General features: G+C 39.9%; 1 protein-coding gene across 2 annotated transcripts in view; it reads right to left on the reverse strand.

Annotated features, from left to right (window-relative positions):
- Positions 1 to 723: 723 nt before the first annotated feature.
- The window catches only part of EML5 (EMAP like 5), a 124,473-nt gene continuing 107,119 nt past the window's right edge, over positions 724 to 18,077 (reverse strand). The window contains exons 35-43 of one of the 2 annotated variants that reach the window (XR_011047910.1): positions 17,938 to 18,052; positions 17,262 to 17,450; positions 16,918 to 17,090; positions 15,512 to 15,674; positions 14,507 to 14,610; positions 10,400 to 10,553; positions 9,518 to 9,618; positions 8,922 to 9,185; positions 724 to 4,568 (exon numbers count right to left, since the gene is read on the reverse strand). Coding sequence is in view for 1 of the 2 variants with exons in the window: in XM_068397597.1 (XP_068253698.1) it covers positions 9,149 to 9,185; positions 9,518 to 9,618; positions 10,400 to 10,553; positions 14,507 to 14,610; positions 15,512 to 15,674; positions 16,918 to 17,090; positions 17,262 to 17,450; positions 17,938 to 18,052 (1,036 nt within the window). In the remaining variant the exon portion in view is untranslated. Of the gene's footprint in view, positions 4,569 to 7,472; positions 9,186 to 9,517; positions 9,619 to 10,399; positions 10,554 to 14,506; positions 14,611 to 15,511; positions 15,675 to 16,917; positions 17,091 to 17,261; positions 17,451 to 17,937; positions 18,053 to 18,077 lie in introns of those variants that run through there. The other variant, XM_068397597.1, reaches the window with a different exon arrangement.

Below are 18,077 nucleotides of genomic sequence, written 5' to 3' on the forward strand. Positions count from 1 at the left end.
AAAAAAGAGTGTAAAAATTTTGTCTTTTGGGCATTTGTTCCACGCGATAGCCATCACACCCCTGATACTTTCTCAAATGGGGGGAAAAAACAAGACAAGGGAACAAAAATGCTTCATAAGAACAATTGAACAATGGTATTGTGCTCCACTTAAAAAGCCTATGAATTAAATACCACTTCACTTGAAAAGAAATGGTTTCCCATGTCCCCATTTATGCCAGGAAGAGAGAAAGTACCTCTCTGAATCGCCTTCTGAAGAATCTTTTTCTTCCAGTACCCCTTGCTACTGGGCACACTGGGGAATTCTCATTGGAGAAAGTTCCATTGCAAAAAATAATCCCAGGAGGTGAGCACCATAAATATATTGAAGTGGTATTATAATGATGAAAAGTGTTGAGCATAACATAAATGCACTTTTTTATTAAATCTTTTGTATCTTTTGGGGAACTACATTTTCACAAAAATATACAAAATAATTTATTTTTACAAATACTTACATTCGATATCAGAAAACACTGTTAGCTACATATTTTAAACTTAAATTTGACAAATATAGTCTTGAACTCTGAAACTTAACACTCCAGGAAAGTATTTTTAAATTTTTTTTTGTGAAATAAAGTACTCAAAGTTCATATTCAAATTTAAAAAAATCTTAATTAATGCAAAAATCTGACATTTAATTTTTTTATATATATATATATATATACTTGAAATAAACATACAACATTGTTACAGGGATTAGATGTTCATGATGGAAACCAAAATGGAGTACACTTAAAACCATGATCCTTATTACAGTAATACATGACCATACCTTTGGACTAGTTTAAAATACCCTTTTTTTTTCGTTTGTTTGTTTTTTTGTTAAAGCAAGAGGGATTATCTGACACACTCCATAATGAAACACAACAAATCTGAACAGACAACTGGATTTTAAGCTTAAAGAACTACAGTAAAATATTTTCCTAAGGTGACTTGACAGAGGAGTGGAGGAGGAGGGGATGGGCTCTTGTGTTGCATGGAGCAATGCTGAAAGGGATTTCCAGATAAAGACTGCAAATTACATTATTTGTCCAGAGACTGTCCCCACGCCTTCATTAGCTGTCCCTTTCGGAAACAGCTGCCACCGTGAAGCTGTTTTCCGTGAGATGAGGAGCTAGTAATTTGTAAGGGCAGCAGAGAACTAGTACTACCTCCACTGCTGGATCTCGACAGCTTTGATGTTTTATAACCTACTGTACAATGTTTAGCACAAGGCAAGCTGCTGATTTTTCTCTGCTAAAAAAAAAAAGTGACTAAACCAAGCCACAAAGCTAAAAGCGTTATGTATTTTTAAAGGGAATGGTTCTAATGCATTTACTTAATTGTTACATCATTGTGGTCTTCAGTGTATTCTTATGTGAAACTTTATATTAAAACCACATTCATTTTCTTCACAAATGAGTAATGCAGCTTTTCCATTACTTAATATAATATGCTGTGTACCCATAACTGAACTAAAAAGCATAAACGAAGCTTATAATTACCAGATACTGCTTTTAAAAAAAAGCTATTTCGCACCTCAAAACACAACACAATGGTCAAGTAGTAGCAAGTAAAGGAAAAAAAGACCAGAAATGTGGAAAGTACTACCCAACAGCACCAACATTTCACAAAAGTACAGAAAACCATTTTTTTTTTTCCATGCAGTTTGTGCCTGTGATCATGCTTGGAGATTCTTTAGAAAGTATATTTATTAAATTCCCAAAGAGTACAGGATAGAGCATGCTCTGGGTGCAACTGGGTGTTTGAAAAAATCAGAGTCGGGGAACATTTACAGCTCCATCGCTGAACATGACACATTCAAATTTTATGTGCTAGAAAAAGGTATTTAACTGCTTTGCTGCTTGGGAAGAATAAATACCCGATTTTTTACCTGCTGGGCATGGAAAGATTCCCCCCCTCTCCTCCCCAGTCTCACGACTTTGCAACTAAGTTAATAGAAAATTCCTTTTCAGCAACGCACTGCTCTGTACGGGCTGTGTACTGTCAGCCACCGCAGTAACCGTAAAGCTGTGGTTAAAGCTGCCTGACCTCTCACAGCCCTGCATTGGGAAAAATATGTATTTGGGGGTTGGGAGGTGGGAGTTGGGTTAAGGGCTACTGTGGGAAGAGAGAGGAAAAAGAAAAAAGAAAAAAAGGAGAAAAAAGAGTAATGGCAAAAGCTTATGAATGAATAATCGGAGAATATTACATTAAAAACTCCCCTCCCCAACTGCTTATAATCCTACAGAGGACTGAAACAAAACTACCCACTACCTCCCTTTCTCAGAACACACCAATACAATCCTGGTTTCTATAATCCACATTTTTTCCCTTAAGCACTCGGCTCCTGCCTCAGCCCCACTGAGACCAGCCGAAGATGGCACCAGCTTGCTGAAAGCTGCACTTACACACAGTGATGGGACAGCAGCATTCATCCCCTGTGAAAGAAGAATTCATCTTCCCAAAGAGTGGTAAAGCACTCATGGTGTGGCCACTGAATAGTTAAGTGGGTACAACTAGCTTCCTTTTCAGAATGTAGAACGGCGTGAATCAGACACTTCTTTACATCACTGGAATAAACATGACAATGATTTTGGGGGTATCTTTAAAAAAAAGAAAAGTTTGGGGTTTCTTGGTTTGGTTTGTTTTTTTTTTTTTTGTTTTTAAATAAGTGCTCACATGACATCTGTGCCCAAACTGAGCACGATATGTACTACTAAGGGCAAAATCACTTTGTAGGGTCTTGAAGTTATCCCACAACACGTAACAGAAACTCAGGAAACTCCTGTTTTGGCTTTTGGAAGAGAAATCCAAGCTCAACTGTCCTCTCGCGGGTGGAGAAGCATCAGTCCAGCTATTTGTGCACAGATTTCATGTTTCCCACCAAGAGCTGCTAGAGGTGAAAGTCCAGTTCAGTTAAGTGGCACCTGTAATGAGTTTGGATTTTTTTTATATAAAGTTTACCTTAAGTCAATTATTGTCTTCTTTTGTACCGGTTTATTATGGGATAAAATCAAGAACTTCACTAATTTATTTCTACTCATATGGATTCACAGGCCTACGCTACATTCACCTTCCCTGACTTACTATATTTGGAGGCCTAAGGCAAGGAATCAGCGAAGGAAAATTCAGCTCATGTATGATGTGAATTGCCCTCAGCAGATACCTGTCTCCATCACACCTCGAGTTAAATGGAACAAATACGGGCCGTAGTTTTAATGTCTGTCACCTTAAATGTTGTGCATGGCTGGGAACAGAACCAAGAACTGCTGAATAGTGCTTGAATAGGAAAGAAATGGAAGAGGCAGTAATTGATACAGCTTGGTTATGAAGAGTTTTCTAATGTATAGTATTTCTTTGGCGTAATATTTTTGTTTAAAGAATGCATTTAAGCCCAGTTGCACAGGAAACTAAAATATGGATAAATCAGAAGAGGCTTAAACCAAACATGGATTGTTGTAATATGTGGGAAAGAGGAGTAGCATTTTCAAATACATCCTTAAACTCTTTTATCTGAGCTCTCAGTACTACGTAGCATTTTCATATTTACAGCATTTTCTTTGTTACCAGCATGCGTACGCTGCAACGGTGGCTGACCTGTGTTAGCTGCTGTACTTCAGCACTAAATAGTTGTCCTGTAGGTGTGGGAGTGGAGAGAGCAATGGATGGGAGCAGCTGCATCTTCCCAAAACCAGAGCAAAGTTGCCCGCAGCCTTTCCTTGAGCACTCTCCTGCTCTCCCATCCTGACACTCCACAGCCACCACTGAATACTGCCCACATGAAGCAAGATGATTGCCAGGTATGACTCCCCGCCCACCACCACCTGTGTGGTGGGTTCTTTGGTCCTGCCTTTGCCTATTTATGAGCATTCCTTCCCCTGTTTTCCTTCATCTTCTTTTAGTTCTCCAGGTTTATATTTACTGCTTTCCTGTTACGGGTTCCTCCATCCTATGTTCCATAATTTCAAAAAGAAGTGGAAATTATGAGAATTGCCTATTGTCACCATGCTCAGACCTTACACTTTTTTTCGTTGTTTTGTTTTACACTAGGGGGGAAGAGAACACATGTTCCATGCCTTTTTTTTTTCTTTTTTCTTTTTTTTTTTTCCCCAGAGAAAAAGTGAATTGGTAGGATTGCTGATTTAACCATTAACAAAAAAATAGATCAGGGTTATGACTGGTATGCTGTTGGTAATCTGAGAAGGGGATGGTGAGTGGTGACCTGTTCTCGCGTCAAGTAGACTGGAGAAAACCCCCCAACAAACCCACCCACTAATTTTTAGCTACTTAGGAATGATTTTGGCAAGGAAACCTATTGTGGCTTTTATGCATATTATACACACACCTAAAACTAGTCTTTTTTCTGAAATGAGATATGCAAAGTTTAAGTCTGAAGTCAAAGTTAATTGAAGAGCAGAAGCTGGAGACAACCAAGGAAACGGGCTTGGTCTAACCACACCACAGCGACTGGACAGAGAATGCGTAGCAGGCTTTGGCAAGCTCATGTATCTGTCCACATGAGCAGAAGTCGAATGGAGCTATAAACTGTAGGAAAAGAGAGCACACTGTAAGGAAGCATAAGAAAACCATGAGAACAAAAGAGTATGCGAATGCAATACAGCTAGGGATGTTAAAGTCACTGATGGGGCAATTTATTTTGTGACTTGCAATCTTACTTCCCTTTCTGTAGAGTCTACAGGGCGATTCACTTTGTCCAAGATACTGACAAGATGACATTTTTCTATAGTTTATGGTAATAGAATTTTTAAAAAATCTTTAAAGATTAAGGCTTGTCACATCTATGACACTGATAATGAAATAGGGAAACATGTCACCTTGCCCATGTAAGAATTGTATTTGAAACCAAGATCCTTTGCTTGTCACATTACAACACCGTGCACAGCAAGTCCAGTAAGGGAGTCCAGTGCACAGGTCTAGAGTGAAATCCATGTGCACGTGGAGACCTGAGCACTGTGCAACCCAGAAAGCAGGTGAGGGGCTGCACAGGCAGATGCCCAGGCCTTGCTGAAAGAAGGGCACTGTTTGCCTTGGCAAACTTGTGAGTCAAACGGGGGGGGCTTAGCTGAGAGAAGTGGATGACAGTTTTAACCTAGCTCACTCCTGGATGCTATCAAAGTCCTGTGCTTGGTATTGAAGTTCTTTATTTTGATCCAGTTTCCAGATCAGGAGATAACTTGTCCACAATGTGTCTGTTTTCTGATGGTACAATTCCAGGTCAGCATTAACCCGACTTGTATGAAGTTCAGAGTTATTCTGAAATGAATCTTGCTAATATTGAAACCCTGATATTGAGCGAAGTCAGAAGTACTCTGAATGAGTGCTTTCCTTCAACTGTCAACAAGTGATAAAGTAGCCTTAACTTTCTGAAATGCTTTCTTTATCTCTAGTTTTACACCATCTCTTACCTTCCCTAGCAAAATAAAAGTCATATACGATGACTGCCTCCTTAAGAATAAAAAGAATAAGATTTCAAGTCTAAATTATTCAATACATTTGGCTAATTTGTTCTCCCTGTCCTAATCTCAGCTGTGTTCCTCAGTTCCTGCACTACGGCAATTTTCAGTTCTAAATGTGTTTGTTTTTCATTTTTGCTTGCTCCTAGGAGCTGAATTTTCCTTCTGTCATTCTCTTTCTTTCTAAGCACACTCATATAGCTTTCAAGGGCACATTTATTTTTTTTAAGTGAAATGTCATTTTGCTTTTATTGAATCAGTTCTCTAGTTTATTTCTTTCATTACAAAAAATATTGCTGACTTTAAAGATCCCAAAGACATATGTTTGCTGCTAGCCAGAGTTAGAAAGACAATTAAGCTAGAGAACAAGATCATCCACTACGAGTGAGCAAATTTTACAAAGAACTATTGTCTCCCCTTCCTTGGTGCTGTATAACCACAGAAAAGGCTTTCTCCAGCTTCAGAGCCCTCCTGCCCACAGGTCTTCTCTCCGATGCTTCTAAACAAAAGGCTGTCACTAGTCTCTTCACATTCCAGCTTCTTCCCTGACCTATCCTACGGCGTTATGTCATCCTCTGACTTTTCTGCTGAGCAACCGGTCACGAGCTCCCACTGCCTACAGAAACAGGCCATCTGTTCCCGTATCCACGTGCTTCAAGCTCGGGTGGCAACAATTAGCAAGTTACTACAGTAGCATTTCATGTAAACAGCAAATGAGGCACAGTAACAAGCACCATCACAAAGACCAAAAAACCCCACAAAGCTGCCAATCTTTAAGCATGCTTACAGCCAGCTGTTCTCTTCAGCAGAGAATCATAGCTTGTCCTACAAAATACGCTCCAAATTTTTCCTCAGGAAGAAAGCTGCAACTGAGGTTCTACTCACTCCTCAACATTCATGACCACTCCCAGCTGGCTGACCCCATTTTACCTGGCAAACCACTGAGCGGTTTGCCAGTGCTGGCTGCAATAGGAGGAACAAGTCTGGTAGTTTTGTTTTTAAAGAGCTCCTCTGCTTCCAGCTCCCATCCCAGCCCTTTACAGCAGCAGTGAGGTTTGGAAGAGCATGAGGAAGCAGGGAGCTCTGGAGGCTCAGACTTCCCTTTCACGCTGCAGCTATCGGCCTTGCACTGCCGAGGGCAGCCCTGCTGCAGTTTGCCCGTCAGCTTATCACTGGTACTCCACCGCTGGCGTGGCATTTGAGATTCCTCAGGGCATAAGCACCAATGGACAAATTATCAGTGGAGAGGCACAGCGTTAATGAAGGGGGTGGGAGAAGAGGAGGACATGACCAGTGACGGGGATCCTCGGATCAACACGTCTTGATAGTCCACATAGCTCCTTCGTTCGGTGAGGGCCTACAGAAGATCACGAGGCTGGGAGACACTGAGCCTAGGATTTTGAGGGGAAAACTGAAAGAGGCAGAAAAATTTGGACTTTGATCTGGCAGTCGGAGTGGGACAGACCATGAGGGAGCTCTTAACAGCCATCCAACTTGAACTGATGAAAGGCAACTTTAAAATAGAGGCAGGAGAAATCTTACTTCAAGTCAAGAAGCCCTGCACAGATGTATTTAATAAGGGATAGAATCACAGCTATAGAAGAGCATACTGCAACTGATTTCTCTGGCATAGATAAGATTTAAATGCCAGATACTATTTTTCATATAAAAGAGGCAGGCAGGCAACAAGATTATGACACAGATCAGGTCTAATCTCAGTTCTCATATGCAATTCCCCTGAAGTCAAAACCGTTACTGGCAAGATCTCCCTGTACACTCATGACCAAATCCACAGAGTTTTGCTCCTGTAGAATAGCAGCTTCACGACTGGCAAGACTTTGCTAAGAACCATCATGCCGAGAAACCCGATAATTGTTTAGTTCATCAGCTTCTTTAATATAAATATATTTTATATATCAAGCTATAACAAATATTATCTAAGACCGCTGGGGTCACTAGCTTTGCATAGCACATAACAAGCATTTTTGGACCTAGGAGAGAGCACTGAAGTCTGGCTCATTAACTTTTCTCCCCCTTCTCTTCCATATGCAGGCCCTCCCATTCCCTCTACAACCTCCACACACACAAGATGCTTACATGAAGAGATGAAGTTGTTTCTTTTTTACTTTTATCTGGCGTAAGAGAATGCAAGAGGTGAATAATATCAAAGCCTACTGACTGACCTGAACAAGTGCCATTGTTAAAGCAATGCTGGCTTAGAGAAAAAGAGCTTTATGTTCACAGCAGAATGTCATTATGAGAGTAGTGGTGATAATCAGTGACTTCTATTCCCTTCTATGTTGCATGAAAATTAACTGCACTGATTAAAAACCAGGTTCAGTCTGTAATGCATCTCTATGATATGATTTAGACAAACAGCTGATGAAATCTTCCTCACTTGTACCCAAAACATAGCACTGATCAGGTTTTCATTACCACTGAAATGTTTTTTCAGCTTAAGAGTCTCAGTTAATGTTGCAGGATAGAATAAATGCACTTACGCTAGAGGTGACAGCAGGTCCATTTAAAGAAGCATATGATTGGACATTTTTTACAATCGGGAGAGAAATCTGAGTAGAGAACACTCCCAGCTAGTCCGAACTCTGTTAAAAAGTTCACATGTACAAAATATAATGTTTGGAAAGTTTCTGTTCTCTCTGAATCCCCCCAATGATGCTGAGAAAATAAAATCAATTCATATTGCTATGAAATTCTATTTTTGCAACTGGTGACATCCCAAGCATTATCGACTATAAAATGCTCACCCTAGTCCACATTTCCAGCATAGAGGCTAACAGCCCAGTCAAGTAACACAGCAATAATCTCTCTTCCACTGAGGATACTTTTATTCACAAGGCAAAAATTGGAGTTAGACTTTTAGGTTGTGGGCAAGGCACTCGCAAAGTGAGCAAATCTATTTTTGCTCACAGAACTAATTTAATGTTTAAGTGCAACAAAAACACTAAATTAGCCATGAAGATCATGCATATCTAATGGCTTTCACCAGACATGACTGTGACCCAGGCTTCTAAATACAGAAATATTTAAGTCCTAAGGAACCAGCTCTCTTATTTTCTGCTTCACCAGATGATGTTTCCTTTTGACCAGTCATAGAAATATCATTTCCATTATAATAATTAAACATTTAATAAAATACTATATATATATATTTAAGAGTTAATATATGGTTTCTTTCAGTAATAAAATAAGAAATACTCTTTTTTCAATTATATTCAGACCCCAAAACTTAAAGGAGAAACATTCATGCTGAAAACAGATCAATGTACAGCACTAGGTCAGAAATAACATCTCTTGATTAAAACCCCAGGATCCTACTGCGAAACTGTACATTGATTAACAATTCACTTTTTCCTTTCATCCACGTACTTAATTTTCAGCATCTGGCAGTGAGTGAAATACAAACCCAGATTATCCGATACTGAAGCAAATCTAAGGGCCTCAGCGTATTTGTTACAGCCCATTCTTCTGACAGACTCTAGATACTTGTCTTTCAGAGACAGATTGCTCTGTGTCTTGGGTCAGCACCATTTCTTACGCATGCAGGGCACAGTAGAACGTCACATTGCAATCCCGGGTATTTCATGCCTGGTACTTCATGCAGTGTCCTCTTTGCAAGTCTCCTTGTCTTTCTCAATGCGGCATATGCACACATCTCCAAACAAACAAGCTGTGTTTTCAAAAAGATATTAAATATGAGATATAAAAGAGTATAATATTGTTCAAAGAAATGGCTAATACAGTCAAAAGAAATGTTTCAGTTAAAAATATGATGCTCTCAATACTGATGTAAACATATTTTATTTTTTTTAATCTTAACTGTTCATATTAACGTCTGGGCTATTTATTTTGTTGCAAATATCCATTTCTTTATATACAAACAGAAAAGCAAGCACACAGATAAAGAGTCTTCGAAGACTCTGAACTTGAACTTTATACTGTTATGGACTGCCCCTGTCCACTGCTGTGTATTTTTCTGAGAACAATGGAAAGGATACATACCTGCAGTCATCCCCTCCAGCACTGACCACATATCTATCTCCACTTGTAAATCGAATATTAGTCAAGTGGGCAGAGTGACCTAAAAATCGTTTGTGTTTTGCCTGAAAAAAAAATCCAACAATAAAATGAGAGAGTCTAAATACTCTGTGTCCTCCTAAATCAAACAAGGTATGCATGTTTTTATCTACCTTTTTATTGCATCATGTATTTATATCATTCAGAATGTTATACAGGTTTTCAAATGTGAACGATCTCCTGAAGGAGAACTACTATTGAGCTGCAACGCAGATTAAATTGTCACCAAATGAGACAGCATCTGCAAATTGGGAACAATGCTCAAGCTAACACAATAAAATGAAATATATCTTGCCACATGATTAACCTCTAACTTTTGTGTAAAATTCCTAACGCTGAAAAAAATACTTTCAGTGTAAGTGTGCAAGCAGTTTACACTGTGCAGTCTCAAATCCTGAAAATTAATAGTGCTAGTTTTAGCAAAAAATCTGTAAACCCTTCATCCATGGAAATATACAGATGGGACTAAAATTACCAGCTGTCTTCCTCAACTGTCAAGTGGAGATCGGAGATGTCGATAGATATAACTAAGGGCTTTGAGATTTTTCAGTATGAAGGTACTATGCTAGTGCAGACTGGCAGACAATATTAACACCTACAAGTGCTTACGGCAAGAGCTATTGCACAAAATGGCAGGAAAACTTTGAGGGGAAGTGTGCTTATGAGACGACAGAGCTAAAGTTACACAGATGCATAAAAAAGCTACAAATTTAAAGAAGGAAATATTTCCATCATACGCCTTCTAGAGAAACAATACAAGACCATAATATCGACAGTACTTGTAACAATGCAAAAACAAGTTCTTACAAATTTTTCAGGACACGGAAAGTCAAACAGTTTGACCATGCCAAAATCATCGCCTGTTACAAGATTGATTCCCGAGTGAGAGACACAGGCACAGTTCACATCAGCTTTTTCAGCATGCCTGGACCAGATTCCAATCACTTCATCCCCTAGGACACTGAAACAGAAGAGCAGGAGATTCTTTTGAGAACGACAGCAATAGGGTAGGGAAATACTAAGCAGCTCTCATATTGTAACTGGTTTTACAAAAATGTAATTTTTACATTTTATTCTTACACATACACATCTCATATAGGTTTTACTCTGTAATTAATTTTTATATTGTTCCATAATTGCTTCTGAAACTGATTCAGGCATATAATTCCCAAAATAATGTGGCCCATGACAACACTAAGAAGCAGAGGTGAAATCAACAGTACTAATATTGTCCAGTGAGGCATTTGCCAAAAAAATTAAAAAAGAAAGGACAATTAAAAATAGAATGTCATAGCATAAGCATTAGATGAATGTTTCAGCTTTTGGAAAATAAAAATATGTATATTCTCATTATAACTATGTTTTGTTCATTCTGTAACATTTTCATATCAATTAGATGAAAAGTTTCCTTGAGTCCAGTGAAGATTCTTCGTTATAATCAGAGAGAGAGCGAAATTGTTCTAAACAGAAAACATAATTATCTTAAGATTGCAAAACAGACAGACATAGAAAATTTCCTTTGCAAAGCCTTATGAAAAGTTGCTTTTTATTCAGTTCTGCTTACAACATACATGCACACTTCCGAGAATGCACAGAAACAAGCACTTTATCATTTGTTAATAGGTGAATGATTTGGGAATATTTCTGTGATTCTTTCCCCCAAGTCAGAGCACAGTATACTACATTCAAAAAGGAATTATTTACTTCAGACATACTGAGCTGGGTCAGAAAACAGTTTTCTTGTTTTCATATCAAAAAGGTGACAAAAATGGATTACCCAAGCAAAAAAACAGAAAGCTAGCAAGATGAGTTTTTCAGAGCCCTCTGAAAAGCTTGTAGTTTTAGTCACGTCTTGCAGCAACATAGTCAGGATTACTATTGTTTAAAGTGGTTCATATGTGGAAAATTTTCAAGTATTTATTCTGAATTTTTGTCTGAGGGTGCCAATCAGAGGACAATAACTGAAAGCAGGCAAAGGAGCCTGAAATAAGCCACAGGAAAATAGATTTGCACAGAATATAAAATAAATTGTTTAAATGTGAAATAAAAATAAAATATCGTATCATTCTTCACGTAATTTCTAAGTCTACTTTGAATTAAATATAATAACTGAGGTATTTAAAAGTACTTCTGTATGCCTTTTAATATGCAAATATTAATAGAAACTTTAATAGACAGATACCATTACTGTAATACTGTAAATAAAACTTGAATTATCACAGTCTTGTATTGTCTTTTCATGTTTTGATATGTATTTATTTTCCCTGTACTCTTATCCCCAAATTGCTATTTTGAAGCAAATAGTGCAGTATATATATGAGCCAACTAGGAGAGGAGCGCTGCTGGATCTTATCCTCACTAACAAGGAGGGCCTGGTTGAAGAGGTGAAGGTTGAGGGCAGCCTTGGTTGTAGCGACCATGAGATGGTAGAGTTCAGGATCTCATGTGGCAGGAACAGAATAGCTAGCAGAATCACAACCCTGAACTTCAGGAGGGCCAACTTTGGCCTTTTCAAGCAATTGCTAGGGGAAATCCCATGGGACAGGGTACTAGAAGGTAAGGGGGCCCAAGATAGTTGGTTAGCATTCAAGGACTGCTTCTTCCGAGCTCAAGATCAGAGCATCCCAACAAGTAGGAAGTCAAGGAAGGGTTCCAGGAGACCTGCATGGTTAAACAGGGAACTGCTGGGCAAACTCAAGTGGAAGAAGAGGGTGTACAGATCATGGAAGGAGGGGCCTGGCCACTTGGGAGGAATATAAGTCTGTTGTCAGAGGATGTAGGGAGGCAACTAGGAAAGCTAAGGCCTCCTTGGAATTAAACCTTGCAAGAGAGGTCAAGGACAACAGAAAGGGCTTCTTCAAATACATTGCAGGTAAAGCCAACACTAGAGGCAATGTAGGCCCACTGATGAATGAGGTGGGGGTCCTGGAGACAGAGGATAAAAAGAAGGCGGAGTTTCTGAATGCCTTCTTGCCTCTGTCTATACTGTTGGAGGCTGTCCTGAGGAGCCCCGGACCCCTGAGGCCTCAGAAGAAGTCAGGATAGAGGAGGAATCTGTCTTGGTTGATGAGGGCTGGGTCAGGGACCAATTAAGCAATCTGGACGTCCATAAATCCATGGGCCCTGATGGGATGCACCCACGGGTGCTGAGGGAGCTGGCGGAAGTCATTGCTAGGCCACTCTCCATTATCTTTGCTAAGTCGTGGGCAACGGGAGAGGTGCCTGAGGACTGGAGGAAAGCGAATGTCACTCCAGTCTTCAAAAAGGGCAAGAAGGAGGACCCGGGTAACTATAGACCGGTCAGCCTCACCTCCATCCCCGGAAAGGTGATGGAACAACTTGTCCTTGGTGCTGTCTCTAGGCACATCAAGGATAGGGGGATCATTAGGGGCACTCAGCATGGCTTCACCAACGGGAAGTCATGCTCAACCAACTTGATAGCCTTTTATGAGGATGTTACCCCGTGGATAGATGATGGTAAAGCTGTGGATGTGGTCTATCTCGATTTCAGTAAAGCGTTTGACACGGTCTCCCACAGCCATCCTCGCAGCTAAACTGGGGAAGTGTGGTCTGGATGATTGGGTAGTGAGGTGGATTGTGAATGGCTGAAAGGAAAGAAGCCAGAGAGTGGTGGTCAATGGGACAGAGTCCAGTTGGAGGTCTGTGTCTAGCGGGAGTCCCTCAAGGGTCGGTACTGGGACCAGTTCTATTCAATATATTCATTAATGACTTGGATGAGGGATTAGAGTGCGCTGTCAGCAAGTTCGCTGATGACACATAAACTGGGAGGAGTGGCTGACACAACGGAAGGCTGTGCAGCCATTCAGAGGGACCTGGACAGGCTGAGAGTTGGGCGGGGAGAAATTTAATGAAATATAACAAGGGCAAGTGTAGAGTCCTGCATCTGGGCAAGAACAACCCCATGTACCAGTACAAGTTGGGGACAGACCTGTTGGAGAGCAGCGTAGGGGAAAGGGACCTGGGGGTCCTAGTGGACAACAGGATGACCATGAGCCAGCAGTGTGCCCTTGTGGCCAAGAAGGCCAATGGCATCCTGGGGTGTATTAGAAGGGGTGTGGTCAGCAGGTCGAGAGAGGTTCTCCTCCCCCCTCTACTCTGCCCTGGTGAGGCCGCATCTGGAGTATTGTGTCCAGTTCTGGGCCCCTCAGTTCAAGAAGGACAGGCAACTGCTAGAGAGAGTCCAGCGCAGAGCCACGAAGATGGTTAAGGGAGTGGAACATCTCCCTTATGAGGAGAGGCTGAGGGAGCTGGGTCTCTTTAGCTTGGAGAAGAGGAGACCGAGGGGTGACCTCATTAATGTTTATAAATATGTAAAGGGCAAGTGTCATGAGGATGGAGCCAGGCTCTTCTCAGTGACATCCCTTGACAGGACAAGGGGCAATGGGTGCAAGCTGGAACACAGGAGGTTCCACTTAAATATGAGGAAAAACTTCTTTACGGTGAGGGTGACCGAACACTGGAACAGGCTGCCCAGAGAGGTTGTGGAGTCTCCTTCTCTGGAGACATTCAAAACCCACCTGGACGCGTTCCTGTGTGATATGGTCTAGGCAATCCTGCCCCGGCAGGGAGATTGGACTAGATGATCTTTCGAGGTCCCTTCCAATCCCTAACATTCTGTGATTCTGTGATACACAACGAACAGAAAGGCACACATTAGAGAGATTAGTTTTTATCAGATACCCTCACCGGTCAAATAGCTCATGTTCTACTCAGGGCACCTGCTATGTGCTTTCTTTTGCTGTACTGTACTTACCTGATCTGTTGCCAGAGTAGATAGGTGCATTAAAAGAAAATATCTGACTGAATGAAGGGATGAAATATGCTTGTAAACAGTAGGTGCTTCTCCTGGAAGTGACAAATGTTTTAACAGGTGTAGATGTGTGAATCATTTACCTTGTCCAAGTAGCCCACGTTATTCTGTCAATCACAGCCTGGTCCACAAGCTGTTTTCCTGAAGGCACTTCATAGACTTGCCTTTTGTAAGACCCAGTAGAGACCTTTGAGATGACCACAGAGAATTTAGAATACAAGAACTTGTTTGATAAGGTGAAGATATAATTCTAAAGGGCTTTGAAAAGCATTTTCTTCATAGTTATCTTTTACTCTGTAACTTATCTATTAATAAATGAGTTGAAAATTCTCAAAAATCTATACAAGCATAAAGCAACAGTCAGAAAGCATAAGAAATCTTCAATTTTAAAATGTCTAATTAATAAAAAATAACTGAAACTGTTGCATTCTGCACATAATATTAATTTTCTCTACATACTGTGTGTTAGTATGTATGTGTGTATATGAATAAGGCAAAATAAACTCCTATCTTTAAAACTGACACAAAGGTATTCCTCTCAGCCAGCAGATATTGATTTGATAGTGAGAGAAGCTTATTCCTCCTCTCAGATATGAACAAAATATAAAAAGCAAAGTACGCCTACTTTTTTTTATTTTAAGACACGTCTTGAGCCCTGTGGTGGGAGCTGTTAACACCATGATTTTGGTGCTGCTCCATAAAGGCTAGCACTGAAATGACATGTAATGCTACCGCTACCATTCTGTTCAGAGATATGAAGAACTCATGGGTCCCTGGGGCTTACAGAATAATAGACCGTACTCCTTCCTCTTTTAAGACAGCCCACCAGCATCCCAGAGATAAAAAGGCAGGGAGACACATTACAGTGATTTTGAAATGTTTCTCCTTCCTATGCTTATTTTTTGTATTTAATATCCAAGATAACTATTTTCATCATCCACTTACCACTACAACAAAGTAGTAGTCTAGTGACAGTAACCTACTATATTTCGTTACAAAATTTAGCAGTTGTCAAAGGAGAATACTTGCAGAGTACCTATCTTGAGTACATTTTCCATTTGGTATCTTGAACAATTAATGACTGATACCTGGAGATAAGAGCTATCTGCAGAGAAGTCCATCTGGATCACAAAACTTGGGATGTCTTTGCAATAGCTGACTCGATTTAGTGTGGGACCCAAAGTCAGATCATAAAAATCCACTGCGTTCTCACTGGAGCCGACTGCTAAGTAACGAGAATCTGGGCTAAACCTGAACAGATAAAAGGGTTTTATGAGCACAGGTTGGCGCTTACAACAGATTCTAATATTGGAGAAGCACAGGTAAATTTGCATTTCATGTATCTGCTATCCTGAACTAAAGAAGGAGGCAGAATATTTCGTCTGCTAAGCAAAGTAACTTTTGAAACAAATAAATTTTTCAGGGAATGTAGATGCAGTAGAAGGTGGCAATAATTTTGGTACAGCTGTCATACATAAGTGAACTGGGAACATCTCTGGAATAACTCTGTTCATTATCCGATCTTGTTACTCTCACAACTTTGTGACATGCCCCTGATGACTGACTCTCTATACTTACAAGGCCACAAACTAGAAAAATGAAATGCTGTAAATGAAGAAAATCCACACCTTCTAGATGAAATCAAATCTTTCACCTGCCCAATGTACCTTTGCACAGTGGCTTTTTCCTCCAATTTTCCTTTCTAGTCTTGAAACTCAGTAGCTTCCTGAGCTGAACAAATTCCTTACAGCCTCTTTTGTGTTACTGGGGAAGTTTCTTTATTTCTATTATCTCCAAGACATATCTTGGGACAGCTTTCTGATTCCAGCAACCTCCTAATTCCAAGCAGGGCTCTCCTGCCTTCCTGCAGCATGGTCCCTGTTGAGCTTGTATTCCTCACACTCACCCCACTTTGCTCTCCAGACGCTTCTCTGAGCTGATAACGATAAATTTATCTCACAGAGGAACAGCCTTGTCCTCCATTCATGAAACAGAAGCAAAAGTTTACTTCTGCTAACTCCTTTCTAACAAAACACATTAAAGAGCAAACTGACAGACAGACATTTCCATCATCTCTCACAAGCCAGTGTTCATCTGTAGACTTCTGATCTCATTTTACCGCCTACACATCATCTCACCCTGCTCCTTTTCGCACCTTCTCATCTGCCCCCTCATTAAGATGGTCCGTTCCTATTGTCCATTTACTTCCCCATTCACCCTGCATTTTTAACTAACTCTTGGCATTATGATCTGACACTTGCCCTACTGTACTGCCTGGTTTTTGACTGATTGCTATCTCTTATCTTCATGTACCTCCTCCTCCTTTTTATTCCTGGTATCAGAGTAATCACAAACTCCACAATTCACTCATGGACTCCAGCTCTCTGAAATATCACTGTGATGCTCCTCAGAACATAAAACTGTATTTTTTAAAAATCAAAATAATACAGATTTCTCGAATACTACAACAGACAAAGGCATTATATTTTCTGACCTGATATCTTGAATAGCTGATCTTCTGTCCCTTTTTTTCCCCCAAATTTTTAGAGAAGTCACAAGCAAGATAATAAATTCTCCATTTTTCATGCCGATAGCTACCATATCGCCTTCTGGGCTGTAACAAACAGTACGAGCTGCATGTCCCAGGCTGACTTTGTTCAGCATCTTCTGTGGAGAAATAAAAACCCAGAAGAGTAAATGTTTCTATTTGTTCATATTTTAAAAATACCTTATGCTAACAGTTTGCCACTATCAGATGGATTATTCTCAGAATACATTAAAAAACAAGTTTCAAGCCCTGAACACCACCACAAGTCCAGGATCTTCTCCAACACCTACCTTTTCAGCAATATCCCAGAGTCTTACTGTGCCATCTTCTGCAGCAGAAAGGAAAAAATCTCTGGAAGGATGTGTTGCTAGGCCCCAGATTGGTCCATCCATATGACCATTTATTAGAATGTTACATGCAGCATTTTTCTCTCCAACTTCAATTATTTCGGCATTTCTTGTCCCAACAAGAATTTTCCCCTGAACAACAGTAAAGAATATTCTCTGATATATAATACATTAACTACTCATGATGAACAGTAATGAAGACATAATCCAAAGCTATAGTTGTCAAGAACGTTTGCTGAAATCAAGCTATCAAATAATCAAAGATAAGTTATTTTTTAAACTCATCTATAATTTAAGTACAAAGCTGTACATAAATCATGATGCTAGTTGAGTTATTGCTTGTAAGTCAGATATTTGAAGTGTGAAAAGAATAGAAAAGAAATCCTTAGTCTTTAAAAAAATACATACAGAATATTATCCTAAGTAAGACTATGATGTCCCAAAGCAGATTTTTTTTTTTCCTGCTGTAAAATCAGTTGTAGACACCTTCTAGCTCAACCTTTAATTTCAAATACTAATTATAAGAGAAAGAGGAAGTAAACAATTTATCATATGTTTAATGCTATAGATCAACCCACAATTTATAAGATTTATTTTAAAGACATGATGCTTTCTTTACCTTGCCTCTACAAACAGAGCGAACACAGTCCGTCATTTGTCCTGTCTCTAGTCTGAAGGCACGACATCGTTTCAGCTCTTGATCCCATAGCTTAACTGCTCCTCCTTCCTTTGATCTATCAAAAAATCAGGAACAACCAT

This window comes from Nyctibius grandis, chromosome 4 (assembly GCF_013368605.1).
Source record: "Nyctibius grandis isolate bNycGra1 chromosome 4, bNycGra1.pri, whole genome shotgun sequence".
Classification (NCBI taxonomy): domain Eukaryota; kingdom Metazoa; phylum Chordata; class Aves; order Nyctibiiformes; family Nyctibiidae; genus Nyctibius; species Nyctibius grandis.